Raw genomic sequence first — 16,164 nt, 5'->3', positions numbered from 1 at the left:
GAGAGAATGAGTGAGGAAAGATTGACCAAGAGGATATATGTGTCAGAGGTGGAGGGAATGAGAAGTGGGAGAACAAATTGGAGGTGGAAAGATGGAGTGAAAAGATTTTGAGTGATCAGGGCCTGAACATGCAGGAGGGTGAAAGGCGTGCAAGGAATAGAGTGAACTGGAACGATGTGGTATACCAGGGTCGACGTGCTGTCAATGGATTGAACCAGGGAATGTGAAGCGTCTGGGGTAAACCATGGAAAGTTGTGTGGGGCCTGGATGTGGAAAGGGAGCTGTGGTTTCGGTGCATTATTACAAGACAGCTAGAGACTGAGTGTGAACGAATGTGGCCTTTGTTGTCTTTTCCTAGCGCTACCTCATGCACATGAGAGGGGAAGGGGTTGTTATTTCATGTGTAGTGGGGTGGCGATGGGAATGAATAAAGGCAGACAGTATGAATTATGTACATGTGTATATATGTATATGTCTGTGTGTGTATATATATGTATACGTTGAGATGTATAGGTATGTATATTTGTGTGTATGTGGGTGGGTCAGGCCATTCTTTCGTCTGTTTCCTTGTGCTACCTCGCTAACGCGGGAGACAGCGACAAAGCAAAATAAATAAATAAATAAAATAAAGGCAATGAAAATAGTGTACTAAATAGCCTATACAAAAATTAGGGGTGCAGTCTATCATCTACTGACAATTTTCTTAAAAGAGGGGATACAGCTGTTCTAGCATTGGTTTGTTCAAACCTGGGTGGGCTTGATGCACCTGGGCTGCCAGACTCACACTTGGTAATGAGAGGTCTAGGTGGCAGGAGGTGACAGCAGTGAAAGTGGTGCCAATCAGTGCTATATTGGCCGAGGGCACTCATAACAACTTTACAGTAGTGTGAGGCCTTCCCTCGCTTTATCTGACATCTCCAATAAGGCATTAAATCCAAGTTATCTTACCTCCTCACATGGATCAATGCCACTTCAGTGAAAGTGGTGCCAATCAGTGCTATATTGGCTGAAGGCACTCATGACAACTTAACAGTAGTGTGAGGCCTACCCTAGCTTTATTTGACATCTCCAATAAGGCACTAAATCCAAGTTATCTTACTTCCTCACACGGATCAGTGCCACTTTAGTGAAAGTGGTGCCAATCAGTGCTCTATTGGCTGAGGGCACTCATAACAACTTAACAGTAGTGTGAGGCCTACCTGGGTTTATCTGACATCTCCAATAAGGTACTAAATCCAAGTTATCTTACCTCCTCACGTGGATCAGTGCCAAACTCAGCCCACGTCACTTCATCCATAAGGCTTTTGGCAGTCTTCATTATGTCTCTGCATTTCTTGGGTGTTTCCTCTACCTTACCAGCAAGAAAAAGGCAGCAGCATGCAGTCACCTGAAGAAATGCAGGAAGATTACTTACTGATGTGTAGATAATTTCTTTCATGTGCGTATGTGACAATAAAAAATATCGTTAATTTTGTAGCCTACAATAAAGAACTGCATTTAAACCATATTTCATTTCAATTCTTTGAAAAGCTGAAAAAATCAGGACAAACCTAATCACATTCTCATTTCTTGAAGAGAATCTGAAAACGTCAATAACAAAAAATATTTGGTCTCCAATTTCTCTGAGATTTCAAGATATGTTCCACATGTAATGATATTCATTTCAGTTTATATGGAAATTATATTTTCATTATATGATATATTTTGTATTATTTGTTGCTTTTGTAGCAGGCAATTATATCATATTTCTTTTAAAAGGATTTGTCATGATGCACTGGATTAAGATGCAATTCTGTATTGTTGGAACAATAACAATAGCTTGGCGCCACTTATGGAAATGCTGTTTCTTTTAATCCCTCTCCCTACTTCACCTTAAAGCCACCTTCACATGGCACATATTACATAGTGTCAGGTGTGCTGGCATCTCACGTGCTTCTGGCTTTGAAGAGGAGCTACTTATGAGAGAGGGAAGAGGGTTTGTGGCAAGAACTCAGGTGCTGTGGATGAGGGAAGTAAATTAAGAATATGCCTAAATCCAAGAGATTTCAAGAAGGCATTGAAGAGGCAACACTACCCACTACCTACAACTGAGGAAATATCAACCAGGTTAGCAGATGCTAAGGTGTTTTCTGTATTAGATGCTTCAGAAATCTACCAGACGTACTTGCATGAATTGTTTGATGATCTTGATTGAGTAGAAATTAAATTGGATGACATATTAATTTATGGTAGTTCTGAAGGCCATGATGAGAGACTATAGAAAGTCCCTAAAGATGCTAGGAAAGAAATCTAAAGTTGAACTGTGCCAAACTCAAGCTTAAAACTGAGCAGGTAGAACACAATGGCCATGGATTAACGGCAGACGGGTTAAGACCAGATCCTTAGAAGGAAGAAACTATAAGTAATTTTCTAACTCCGAACTACTTGGGAAAGTTTGTTCCCAATATGTCTGAAATTAATGAACCTCTGAGAAGGTTACTGGAGATGGACATTGAATCTAAATGAGATGAACCACAGGAGAAATGTTTTGAGATATTATGATGTACTTAAGGCTGTAACCTTGACTGTTGATGCCTCAAGGAAAGCTGTAGGGGCTTGTATTCTTCAGGAAGATCACTCTGTTGCCTATGCTGCCAAGTCCCTTTCTGAAACTCAGAGAAATTATGCTCAAACTGTAAAGGAGTTGTTGGTCATTGCTTCTGGAGCTGAGAAACTTCATTCTTATCTGTATGAGAGAAGCAAAGTAGTTGTAGAGAATGATCATAAACCCTTACAGAGTATTTTAAAACAGTCCTTGTCATCTGCTCCTCCTAGGTTACAGAGAATGCATCTAAGACTTCATAGATATTCCTTAGAGGTACATTATAAGAAAGGAAAGGGCATGCATATAACTGATGCTCTGAGTAGAGTCAGCAGGGATGAAGAAGTGCAAGTAATTATAGTAACTTATGAATAGCTAGACACTGCAGGTATAAGCTTGAAGATTTTTAAAAATAGGACTAAGGAAGATAGAGTATTGCAGACTCTAAAAGAATTCACATTAGAGGGATGGCATAATTGTAAGAGAGACACTCCAGTAGAATTCAATGCCTTTTGGAATTACAGAGATGAGAGAAGTTATGAAGACGGAATGCTGCATAAAATGAAAAGAATTATAGTGCCTAAGGAACTAAGAAGTAAAATCCTCAAACACATTCATAAATCTAATGAAGATATGGAAAAGAGATCTTGTGTACTGGTCTCAAATGGGGGCTGAACTTGAGGACCTGATTAGTGCTCGTGACACCTGTAATGTTTATAGCAACGACCAAGCAAGGGAACCACTGATGTCTCATGAAGTCCCTAAACTCCCTTGGCAAAAACTGGAGCTGATTCATTTGAGATGAAAGGGAAGAGGTACCTGTTGCTTGCTGATTATCACAGCAAATATTTTGAGTTTGACTTGTTAGAAAATACTCATTCCAGTACTACTGTGCAATACTTTAAGGACCACTTTGCTAAGCATGGAATACTTCAAACTATTCAAAGTGACAATGACCCACAGTTCACAGCTGTAGAATCTAAAGAATTCTGTAGGTCATATGGAATAGCCCATACAACTTCAACTCCCTATCATCCAAAAAGTAATGCCTTGCAGAAAAAAGTGTACATACAGTAAAGAAGCCGATGAAGAAGGCAGCCAAAGAGGGCAAGGATCCTAATCTAAGTGTGCTGAATTATAGAAAGACTCCTATTTAGGGGACACCAAGCCCCAGTTAGTTACTGTTTCATAGAAGAACACAAACCACACTCCCCACTTCTGAAGCCTTGTTACGACCAGAGACACAGGACCCACTGACTATCAGACATCTACCTCAAGACTCACAAGATAGGTAGAAACTTTGTTATGTTAGAAGCTCTAAGCTACTGCCTGAACTGGAAGAGGGAAATGTAGTTAGAATCAATGATGGCACAAGAGTTAAAGGGTATGGTGGTTGCTCCTAGATCACACCTGGTTAAAGATAGCGATGGTCAGATTTACATGAGAACTAGGCAGCAACTGCATAAGACAGCAGAAAGCCCAAATTCTCTAAAACATGCCAGTGGTTATGGTGACAAACTGATAAATGTCATGAAGAAGGTGCTGTGACACCGGAAATCAATAACAGACATAGACAAGCTGAATTGGAAGATGTGACAAGTGCAGTGGACATAAATGGGGAAGGTACACCAAAGAGGAGTAAGCATGATTCCAGTGAGGTAAGAACATCTAGAGGTAGACTAGCACAACCCCAGAACAGGTTAGATCTATAAATATATGATGTAAAAGAAAGATCATGAGAGGCAAGTGTTTTGGGAGCAGCTGAATGAGTGTGTTAGTGGTTTTGATGCACAAGACCGGGTTATAGTGATGGGTGATTTGAATGCAAAGGTGAGTAATGTGGCAGTTGAGGGAATAATTGGTATACATGGAGTGTTCAGTGTTGTAAATGGAAATGGTGAAGAGCTTGTAGATTTATGTGCTGAAAAAGGACTGGTGATTGGGAATACCTGGTTTAAAAAGCGAGATATACATAAGTATACGTATGTAAGTAGGAGAGATGGCCAGAGAGCGTTATTGGATTACGTGTTAATTGATAGATGCACGAAAGAGAGACTTTTGGATGTTAATGTGCTGAGAGGTGCAACTGGAGGGATGTCTGATCATTATCTTGTGGAGGCGAAGGTGAAGATTTGTGGGGGTTTTCAGAAAAGAAGAGAGAATGTTGGGGTGAAGAGAGTGGTGAGAGTAAGTGAGCTTGGGAAGGAGACTTGTGTGAGGAAGTACCAGGAGAGACTGAGTACAGAATGGAAAAAGGTGAGAACAAAGGAGGTAAGGGGAGTGAGGGAGGAATGGGATGTATTTAGGGAAGCAGTGATGGCTTGCGCATAAGATGCTTGCGGCATGAGAAGCATGGGAGGTGGGTTGATTAGAAAAGGTAGTGAGTGGTGGGATGAAGAAGTAAGATTATTAGTGAAAGAGAAGAGAGATGCATTTGGACGATTTTTGCAGGAAAAAATGAAAATAAGTGGGAGAGGTATAAAAGAAAGAGGCAGGTCAAAAGAAAGAGGCAGGAGGTCAAGAGAAAGGTGCAAGAGGTGAAAAAGAGGGCAAATAAGAGTTGGGGTGAGAGAGTATCATTAAATTTTAGGGAGAATAAAAAGATGTTTTGGAAGGAGGTAAATAAAGTGCGTAAGACAAGGGAGCAAATGGGAACTTCAGTGAAGGGGGCAAATGGGGAGGTGATAACAAGTAGTGGTGATGTGAGGAGATGGAGTGAGTATTTTGAAGGTTTGTTGAATGTGTTTGATGATAGAGTGGCAGATATAGGGTGTTTTGGTCGAGGTGGTGTGCAAAGTGAGAGGGTTAGGGAAAATGATTTGGTAAACAGAGAAGAGGTAGTAAAAGCTTTGCGGAAGATGAAAGCCGGCAAGGCAGCAGGTTTGGATGGTATTGCAGTGGAATTTATTAAAAAAGGGGGTGACTGTATTATTGACTGGTTGGTAAGGTTATTTAATGTATGTATGACTCATGGTGAGGTGCCTGAGGATTGGCGGAATGCTTGCATAGTGCCATTGTACAAAGGCAATGGGGATAAGAGTGAGTGCTCAAATTACAGAGGTATAACTTTGTTGAGTATTCCTGGTAAATTATATGGGAGGGTATTGATTGAGAGGGTGAAGGCATGTACAGAGCAACAGATTGGGGAAGAGCAGTGTGGTTTCAGAAGTGGTAGAGGATGTGTGGATCAGGTGTTTGCTTTGAAGAATGTATGTGAGAAATACTTAGAAAAGCAAATGGATTTGTGTGTAGCATTTATGGGTCTGGAGAAGGCATATGATAAGAGTTGATAGAGATGCTCTGTGGAAGGTTTTAAGAATATATGGTGAGGGAGGCAAGTTGTTAGAAGCAGTGAAAAGTTTTTATCGAGGATGTAAGGCATGTGTACGTGTAGGAAGAGAGGAAAGTGATTGGTTCTCAGTGAATGTGGGTTTGCGGCAGGGGTGTGTGAAGTCTCCGTGGTTGTTTAATTTGTTTATGGATGGGGTTGTTAGGGAGGTGAATGCAAGAGTTTTGGAAAGAGGGGCAAGTATGAAGTCTGTTGTGGATGAGAGAGCTTGGGAAGTGAGTCAGTTGTTGTTCGCTAATGATACAGCGCTGGTGGCTGATTCATGTAAGAAACTGCAGAAGCTGGTGACTGAGTTTGGTAAAGTGTGTGAAAGAAGAGAGTTAAGAGTAAAGGGTTGAGGGTCAAGACAATTGGGAGGTAAGTTTGAATGGCGAAAAACTGGAGGAAGTAAAGTGTTTTAGATATCTGGGAGTGGATCTGGCAGTGGATGGAACCATGGAAGCGGAAGTGAATCATAGGGTGGGGGAGGGGGCGAAAGTTCTGGGAGCCTTGAAGAATGTTTGGAAGTCGAGAACATTATCTCGGAAAGCAAAAATGAGTATGTTTGAAGGAATAGTGGTTCCAACAATGTTGTATGGTTGCGAGGCGTGGGCTATGGATAGAGTTATGCGCAGGAGGGTGGATGTGCTGGAAATGAGATGTTTGAGGACAATATGTGGTGTGAGGTGGTTTGATCGAGTAAGTAATGTAAGGGTGAGAGAGATGTGTAGAAATAAAAAGAGTGTGGTTGAGAGAGCAGAAGAGGGTGTTTTGAAATGGTTTGGTCACATGGAGAGAATGAGTGAGGAAAGATTGACAAAGAGGATATATGTGTCAGAGGTGGAGGGAACGAGGAGAAGCGGGAGACCAAATTGGAGGTGGAAGGATGGAGTGAAAAAGATTTTGAGTGATCGGGGCCTGAACATGCAGGAGGGTGAAAGGCATGCAAGGAATAGAGTGAATTGGAACGATGTGGTATACTGGGGTCGACGTGATGTCAATGGATTGAACCAGGGCATGTGAAGCGTCTGGGGTAAACCATGGAAAGTTGTGTGGGGCCTGGATGTGGAAAGGGAGCTGTGGTTTCGGTGCATTATTACATCACAGCTAGAGACTGAGTGTGAACGAATGGCCCCTTTGGTGTATTTTCCTAGCGCTACCTCGCACACATGAGGAGGGAGGGGGTTGTTATTCCATGTGTGGCGAGGTGGCGATGGGAACAAATAAAGGCAGACAGTATGAATTATGTACATGTGTATATATGTATATGTCTGTGTGTGTATATATATGTGTACATCGAGATGTATAGGTATGTATATTTGCGTGTGTGGACGTGTATGTATATACATGTGTATGTGGGCGGGTTGGGCCATTCTTTCGTCTGTTTCCTTGTGCTACCTCGCTAACGCAGAAGACAGCGACAAAGCAAAATGAAAATAAATAAATAAAAGTAATCTTTGTACTTTGCATATCTATGAGTAATGCTGTACAGTTTATATGTGTTATTTCATCTTATTTCATTTATTTATATTTTTTGTGGGGGGAGAGATGATGTAATGATAATCATTTCAGTTTATATGGAAATTATATATTCATTATATGACATTATATATGTATCATTTGTTGCTTTTGAAGCAGGTAATCATATCATGTTTCTTTGAAAAGGACTTGTCATGATGCACAGGATTAACATGCAATTCTGTATTGCTGGAACAATAACAATAGCTTGGTGACACTCATGGAAACGCTGTTTCTCTCAATCCTTCCGCCTAATTCACCTTAAAGCCACCTTAACATGGCACATATTTACACCAGATATGAAATTTTTTAACAACTTAATTTGGGCATTAACTCTAAGTTTCATAATCTTATCCACAAACAACTGATAAAATGAAAGAAAAAAATGCTTATGGGGTACCTACACCCCAATTCAAGATAAAATTCAAGAATAAATTTTAGAAAGTTCAAAATGCTATTCCATGTGTAGTCATGTAAACCCAACCACAAATTCAGTTAACTACATAATCACACAATTTGAGCCACAAACACATTTATTGTAAATCATAACTTCTATAACTAACACAAAAAACAAAGAATAAGGCAAGAGTTACACAAGATACCATACTAGTAGGAGGCTCGGCTACAAATTCTATTGATATTTCAGAAACATGTCAAAATCTTACATGTCTGGGGAAGGACTGAAAAGTGTGAACCATGTAGAATCGGTGGAAGTAAACAACACCTGTTGCCATAGTCTCATATCGAAGGCCCATCTTGTTTCCCACCTGAAGAATGAAACGGGCACCTTCTCGACGATACTGAACTTCCTGTTCAACACTGAGGCCTGCAACAATAGTTGGAGTGTGTCGAAGCTCCCGTTTCTCATAGTACCATCCCTGCTGAAAGGTATAACAAATATTTTCTTCATACGTGAGTCAGTGAGAACATTTAAATGGTCAATGTCAGTTGTGCCTTTTCCTTCACTCAAATCTTGTCACAGGCAGATTATACCTAAAATATTTTAGTCAACAATCATGTCCAGGACCAAACAACATAAACATCTGCAACAAAAATACATTTACATTTGATTATTGAATATGCAGCAACATTGCAGTGCAATGTGCTTATACAATAATGTTAAAAAGTCTGGGATATATCAACACATAGAGTATATACTTACTTCCTTATCTTCCTGCTTAGAATCCCATTCTATGGGGCTCCAAAAGCACTCAGGAAACCAGCTGCATTCACCAGGAAGGACCTCAGGTCAAGAAACTTGGCATGTGTGTATGTGCATTTAAGGTGAGTGCAAGATAACTGTGAAACAAGTGTTCAGTGACTTCAGCAGAAGAGTTCAGTGAAAACATGATGGGTCTCATGATTTGATGAATCAGTGTTTGTAATACTGGAAAGATGGGTGGAATCCAGAGGGCAGACAAGAAAGTATAATTCTTTTATGCCTGGGGAGTGTACTACCATTTGAATGTATACCTGGTGGAGATAGATTAAGATTGGATTGGGAGGTTATTTGTGACATTCTTAATGAGCTATTATGGTGAGTATATGTTTTGTCAAGGCTTTAGCTGACTCCACCTGCTCAAAGTTATACGACGAGTGAAAAGTCACCATTGGCAAAGCCGTATCACTGGGAGTCCAGTCTCATCAAAGAATTTCTCACTCCAAAGGAATTTACATTTCCCTTGCACCTCAAGTAGTGAAGCCTTGGGCTGCAGGAGCCTCTAAAAAGGTTCTGGATAACATCAGACTCATTCATAAAAATTGCTTCTGGTGTAATTATAAATTAATAAATATGCTTTGTCAATCCTGTGTTTGCTGGGTAGTGGAGATCTGTATGTACTGTTTGGTGGTTATGGTGTGGTCTGGGTGGAAAGGATGCTGTTACAAAGGACTAAACACAATAGATATTGAGGTGAGATGGTATTTGGATGTAATTTTGTTTCATGGTGATGCTTAATGTTTGTGGGTTTAAAATTAAGCATCTGGTGACTGTGCAGAGTGCCTTGTTTCACGTGGTTTGCAGCTTGATTACGTTTATGTTTTTGGCAAGATGAATAAACAAGAAGGTGAGATGTAAGTTACAGTAAATTAGATGAATGTTTGTAATGGGTAATAACAGTTAAGTGCTCTGAGAGCATTTATTTCTTTATGGTATTTGTGTTAATGTTTGAGGTGTCTGAAGTAGATGTTAAGTGTGTCATATGAGATACCCAATGTGGCTGGATTACTGTTGAGTGTGAGTGGATGTTTGCCTAGCTAGGAAGGTTACAGTAGATTTTTGTGACACTGCACACTTTCTATTTTTGATGAGCCAGTGTTGTAATCGTACAACAAAGTGTTGCATGTCTGTCATTGCCTGAAGAGTGTCATGGTGATGTGATGTGACCGAGAGATCATCAGCATGTGACAGGACTTTCACAATGTGTTAAGCTAGAGGTCAGAGTAGTTCATGTAAGATATTAAAGAGAGATGGAGAAAGAAGTGCTCATGATGTTTACGGCAATGCATGGTGGTCAGTTATCTACTTTTAGTTCCTGGAGGTTTCTGCCTCTTGCATGTTCATCTTGAGTCATGTGTAATATCCACAAACCCTCTATAAGACATAATATATGGGGGCAAATCTTGGTCCACTCTTTCTAGAATTTTGTCTTGTTCCAGAGAGAACCCTTGAATTCAGCCAAAGGCAAGTGTACAGTTCATTCCACTGAAGTCTTTTACTTCTAAGCTGGCATCTCTGCCTCTTCCATACTTATCTATTCATGGCCAATATCTCACACCATCATGACATCTTTGTTCTTATTTTCAATTTTCAGATGCTCATTTCAACTCCTTCTCTGTAATGATTTTCTTTACGCTTTCCACTTCAATCTCATGACCTCTAATTCTACTCTAAAAATACATTTGTTTCTTAAACCATCATCCCAGTCAATTTTCAAAGTAATTTCCTCACTTCCATGAACTTCATACTTTGTAACAAGCTATCTCTTGGGCTTATCTGGTTGTCATAACAATGATTAAGAGATTTGGCTGTCCCAGAATGTAAAGGGAAAAATGATCTATCCCATGATCTATAGCTTACATGCTACTTCTTTTTTCCGTGAAAGATTAATGCCACTGAACTCTGACATTATTTCACTTGCTGTGGCCTCTAAGAAACAAAAATGCTCTAGACTGCTCTCTTCCCATAAATCATAACATGCTGCGACCTCAGTCATCCTGTGTTTGTGAAACTGCATAAGAAAGAAGAGAAGCACCTAAAACATCATGTAAAGCAACTATCATCAAAGTCTGGGAATATGATAGCTGAACTAATCCAAGAAAGTAATCTATGAGTTTGAACTGGCTCCATTTTTACTAAATCACAAACATCCTATCAAACACCCTTGAAATTATCTGTGAATCTTTCTTTACTTAAGATACCTCCCCTTATACAATCCTGAATAAAAGGACAAAAAAGGTGCCTTAACTCATAACTAATAAAACATAAGTTTTCCTGTAATGACATGCCAATAGGGGCAGAAACTTAACTCTAGTCTAACCCATACATGTGATGTCTTTTAAGCTAACTTGTTCCCAAGTCTAAACATCTGTAATTTTCTTGTGTCCAACAAAGAAATACTGCTCCTCTTTGATTCATCTTGGGTAATCAATTTACACTTTTGTCAGCCACAGCATCTTATTCTAATCTGGAAAAATGTCATAACAGTCAGTCCTAAACTCAAGAAAGAAAATTTAGAGTTGCTTCCCACTGGAATTAGCTATAAAACCCCTCAACATAGTCATAGCCTTTATTAACAGATCAAGAAGACTTCTAATAGATGTGATTGTACAAACAATGGAAACTGATGTAAATGAGAAATTTAACATTATCTCCACCTCTTGAAAATCAATCTTGGTCTTACCTAACACAAGTCTGAGGAATTTATAGCAATTCCCAGTAACATAAAAACAGGGCACATATTTGACTTCCAGATTGAGATAAGGCCTCTCAAAACAAAAAGATACATATGAAAGATTAGATAAAAGTTCTCAAAATAAAAGAGACACATGACCGATTACTGTCTCAAACAGGCATTTACTATTATAACAACTCTTCCCAAAATCAAAAAAGAAATCTAAACTCACTTCAACTGCACAGTATCCTCAGACCAAGGAAAAAATTGGTTTCTGCAGTTTAAACCTATGTTAATTGAATAAGCAGGCATCTAAATGTATAAGAGTAACCAGAAGGGCTTTGAGAAATTCCTTCCAAAAGGAATCATTCAGTGATACCAACAAATTTGAGGTCAGCTTTAGTTTTATCCTAAGAGAATTCAAAAATCATGTGGTAGAAATTTCATTTTCCTAGGAATATATCCAAGGACTGAAGAGGACAACTATGAATCAGCATAAAATTTGGTTGGAATCCTCACATGAGGAAAACTTGATTTAGCAACACCAAGCCACTACTTGTGAAATACCTTAGAAAAAAGGTAGCAAAAATAAAAAAATGTGGAACTTTCTCATGATCCTACATCACATTCCAACATGTATATGCACCAAAGCCAAACTCATAATCTAGAGAATAGAGATGAAACTCTTGCACAATCTACATTAACATGGCAAACCTAACCAACCTGTTTATGCTCCACACAAGAAACGGATCATATTAAGCCTAATCTTATAACTGATCAGATGACGTATTCACACAAATTATCCAAGCATCTGCCTAAATCAATCCAAATGTAAATCTATAACAAATAATAGTATCACCAGCATCTTAAGACTTATGTATCTAGAGAAAAGCAAATGGCACCTGTCTCGAGTAGAGCATATCATCACTTTGTTGGCTCAACTGCCGGCTCGATGACGGACCCGGCATAAGGGCATCAAGTGTAGCTGCTGGCTCTTCATTCTGGAAACAGCAGGAGACTTTTAAAAGATGACCATAAAATATCCTTAATGTCTAGACACGGCAGAAATCTATACATTATCTATACAAAGAACCCTCATCAATTTGGTATCAAATAATTCGATTCTTGGCAACTCCAAACCTAATCATTTAAACATTTTTGTTCAAAATGGCCGACTTAGTAGAATGCATGTCTGAATGACTGAAAAGTCGCATGGACATAACTTTCTTACCTGAACACATGATCACTGCATGGGGCATGTGGCATTTTGGCAATGCTGGAGGGAAGGCATCCAAGTCACTAACTGGCTGATGCACACACATACACACAACCACAGGCTTTAAAAAGTGCAGAGTATTCAGGATCAGTGCATGTCAGTAAAAATGAAGATTCTGGATATAACCAGAGATATGGAGTTTAACAAATCAGCACTAGAGGAATTAGCAGACAAGTGAGTTGCACCAAAATTAAGAACATTAGTGAAGCACAAGGTTGATTAACCTAAGTCATTGATAATTTTTGGACTGAAAAAAGGCCATATTCCAGCCAAAGAAGAAAGGGTGGAAAAGGAAGATATACCGATAAAAAGATTACTAGAAGCGGCAGGCATGCAAAATGCATTTTTAAAGATAAAAGATACTGACAGACTTGGTAGTTATAATCTATAATCAAGACATAAGGGAACATCCAGTAATGATTATGTTCAATGTGGAATTAAGTAGCCAGAAGGTACTAAAGTAAGCTGAGAAACTTTCACATCCACTGATGATTATGTTTGATGTGGAATTAGGTAGCCAGAGGTTCTAAATAAAGCTGAGTAACTTTCAAGTCATTGGGAATTTCAGTATGACATTTACTAGAAGTGAAAGACTAAGAGAAGAACGAAAGAAGTACAGAATACCACAAGGCCTCTATCTGCAACATTTTGCAGTTGCAACAGTTAAGAACCAAAGTGCACACTCAAATAACATGTAAGCTCTCCAAGTTGTGACACATTTGAAAAAAAATTTCACTTTGCATCTTAATGTACTGATATTATCTTCCTTTAACCTTCAAATGTCAGGTGTCTTGCAAACTGCTCACATTACATTATACAAAAAAGTAATCTAAGGTAACTTTTATGACCTCAGTATTGTGCTAAAGTTAACAAATAAAGCCTCCAGTGAGGGGAGCCAGAGGAAAGTGAAGAGGGAAAGGAAGAACATGACCTACATTTTTACTAACTCACCCTTCACTCCTGATGGTTACTAATTACTTATATTTACATATATCTAACAAATATGTACATGAATTTTACATTCATTTACATGTAAACTTACAACAAAATAACATCCAGAAAGCAATAGTCCCTGTAACAAACACCTGTAGTGACCACGAGACACTTAGTAGCCACACAAATGTTAAAATATTGATGGGTTACTCAAAAAACTCAACAGTACCTACTATGCAAGTCTATATGTGATACCTCTCGGCACTTAACCCTTTGGTGGGCAGGTATCCCACAAAGGATACTCAATTCATGTTGTTGTAATGGTGAGGTCAAAGGATTTTGCCCAATAGAGGGTTGAGGGTTAATGTCACAATACTCTACAAAAATTTTACTGATCAGGAATTCCATAAAGATATTACAGTAAAATAATGTTCAATATCTATCCCAACCACTTGCAAAATAGTTTCAATTCATATCCCAATCATTGATAGTCATCTCATTAAAAAAGGTATGATCATATGCTTGCTCTCACCAGTTATCTCCACTTTACCTACAACCAGGTGTTTCCTGCCTACAAATTAAGTGGAGCAGTTCACTATGCTTCCAAAAGACTACTACAACCTAGCATAATAGATGATTTTAACAAAGGAAGCTGAATCACAACCATTCAATTATACTGGACAGATGAAAATGCAACTATAAATAGGAAATAATTTGCCAAGGATCAGTACTTTTAATGCAAGATTCTGAGTTACATGCTTCACTTCAATGTGCTGTCGCATATCTATTGAACTAATGCTCAGACATTCACAAAATAAAAAATAAAAAATGAAACAGCTATCGAGAGCTGGAATTGATTAAACAGCTGACAAATTCAACATTTCATTGTTCAAGTCACACTCAGTATATAACATGGCAACTTGTATTTTGTTTCACTTCTCTACGGAGTTCACTTTGATAGATCATTACATAACTCAAGAGTCAATGATTATTTAGATATTAACAAAAATAACAAAGAAAATGGGCTGCAGAGATGGAACAACTAACAAGCCCAGGAACACAAGCTCCCATGGAAACTTATTTTTCTAATGAAGCTCAGAAAATTATAAGGTAAATTATGAGTTTTTTCTACACAATTCTCTTCAGTTGGGTGTTACCTAACTTATGAACCAATAATTATTTAGATACAAAAATAATGCAAAAATGGATGACAAAGATATGAAAGCTATTGAGTGAAATGTCAATGAGCATAGGAAAGCTAGCTTCAACAGCAACGTATTGTTCAATTCATACTCAATAATTAATGTGACAAATTGCATTTTCTAGTATGTGTTATCCACATAGTTCTCTTCAGCAGTCTGTTACCCAGTTCATGAACTAACAATCATCTAATCACTAAAATATAAGGGAAAATAGAAAAATCAAACAAAGAAACTAATATAACAAGCTGGCTTATACCCCCCTGTGCAGTTAGGAGGGGGTGATATTACCCAATCTTTATGATTCAAAATGCTAAAGGTACTCAAGAGAATACCGGGAATAAGGTTATCACATTAGATGTGAAATTAAAGAGGCTTAGAAGGTTTGGTGATGCAAGAAACTTGTGACTAGAGTCTGTGTGTTTGAATAAATCATTAAGGAAGTGGGTCACACATCTCAACAGGCGTTCAACGTACACGAAACTCGCTTGTTCTGGAAGAGAATTCCCATCAGAAAATTCACTAGCAATGAGGAAAAAACTGCTCCAAGATTCAGTGTCACCAAAGATTGCTTGACATCTCTACTTTGAGCAAGAGAAGGTCATATGCTTAAGACCTAACTAATGCTTTACTCAGAAAATCCAATGAGGCTTTGACAAAACCAGTTCACACATTCAAAGATTCTTTATTGGGTTCAAAAATATCTCTGTTAAGAAAAAACAAATGACATGAACCATAACATCAATAAGATGGGCAATATTTCTGCTCCTCTCAATGATGCATTCTATACGTACAGAGAGCAACTAAACTCTTGCCTTGCTTCACCACCTCTATACAATGCTTCACAGTACTTCAACTGCATTTGAGCAAAGGTGTCAAGGAAATGGATCTTGTTTAAAATGCTATCATGCCTTTTTACAGCATGACAACAGTGATGACTAACTGAATGTATTAGGAAAAGTTTCCATTTTGTCCTACAGTAAACCTAAATATGCTCAGACGAAGACCTTTTCACTCTGATAAAAATGGCATGCACGTAAGTGAAGCAAGGGTAGCTAAATTAAGAGAGCGGAGAGAAAATATGGAAAAATGGCTATGGAAGGAGACAAAGTAAAATGGAAAAGAATGTTTAGCAACCTACACAAAACAAAAGTGAGGCAATGTACTGAGGACACTTAATTCATTAGTTTTAAACTTATGGTTATGAATGAAAACAGGTACAATTAAAATGTGGTCATGTGGAAGTATCCACAAACAAATATAGAAAAGCAGATCAAAAGAGATGATTTGGGAATAGGAGCCTACTGTATGACTTCAAAAAAAGTTTACACTGTGGCATTGATGGCACGGTTAGTAGTTAATTTGTGAACGGTAGAAGATACAAAACTGGATCTAGTTAAACTTTTCCAACCATTCAAAGAGAGTGAAAGAACAAT

General features: G+C 38.5%; 1 protein-coding gene across 10 annotated transcripts in view; it reads right to left on the bottom strand.

Moving 5' to 3' along the window:
• CycK (cyclin K) overlaps positions 1–16,164 on the bottom strand; it is a 60,905-nt gene that overhangs the window by 19,878 nt on the left and 24,863 nt on the right. For 2 of the 10 annotated variants that reach the window (XM_071657326.1, XM_071657325.1), the window contains exons 2-5: positions 12,552–12,657; positions 12,223–12,321; positions 8,093–8,308; positions 1,250–1,387 (exon numbers count right to left, since the gene is read on the bottom strand). In XM_071657326.1, the coding sequence (XP_071513427.1) occupies positions 1,250–1,387; positions 8,093–8,308; positions 12,223–12,288 (420 nt within the window). In that variant the 5' untranslated portion in view covers positions 12,289–12,321; positions 12,552–12,657. Of the gene's footprint in view, positions 1–1,249; positions 1,388–8,092; positions 8,309–12,197; positions 12,322–12,551; positions 12,658–16,164 lie in introns of all 10 variants that reach the window. The other 8 variants (XM_071657332.1, XM_071657327.1, XM_071657323.1 and 5 more) reach the window with 8 other exon arrangements.

This window comes from Panulirus ornatus, chromosome 64 (assembly GCF_036320965.1).
Source record: "Panulirus ornatus isolate Po-2019 chromosome 64, ASM3632096v1, whole genome shotgun sequence".
Taxonomy (NCBI): domain Eukaryota; kingdom Metazoa; phylum Arthropoda; class Malacostraca; order Decapoda; family Palinuridae; genus Panulirus; species Panulirus ornatus.
Note: the sequence above shows the minus strand (reverse complement) of the source record. Positions and strands in the feature narration are given on the sequence as shown.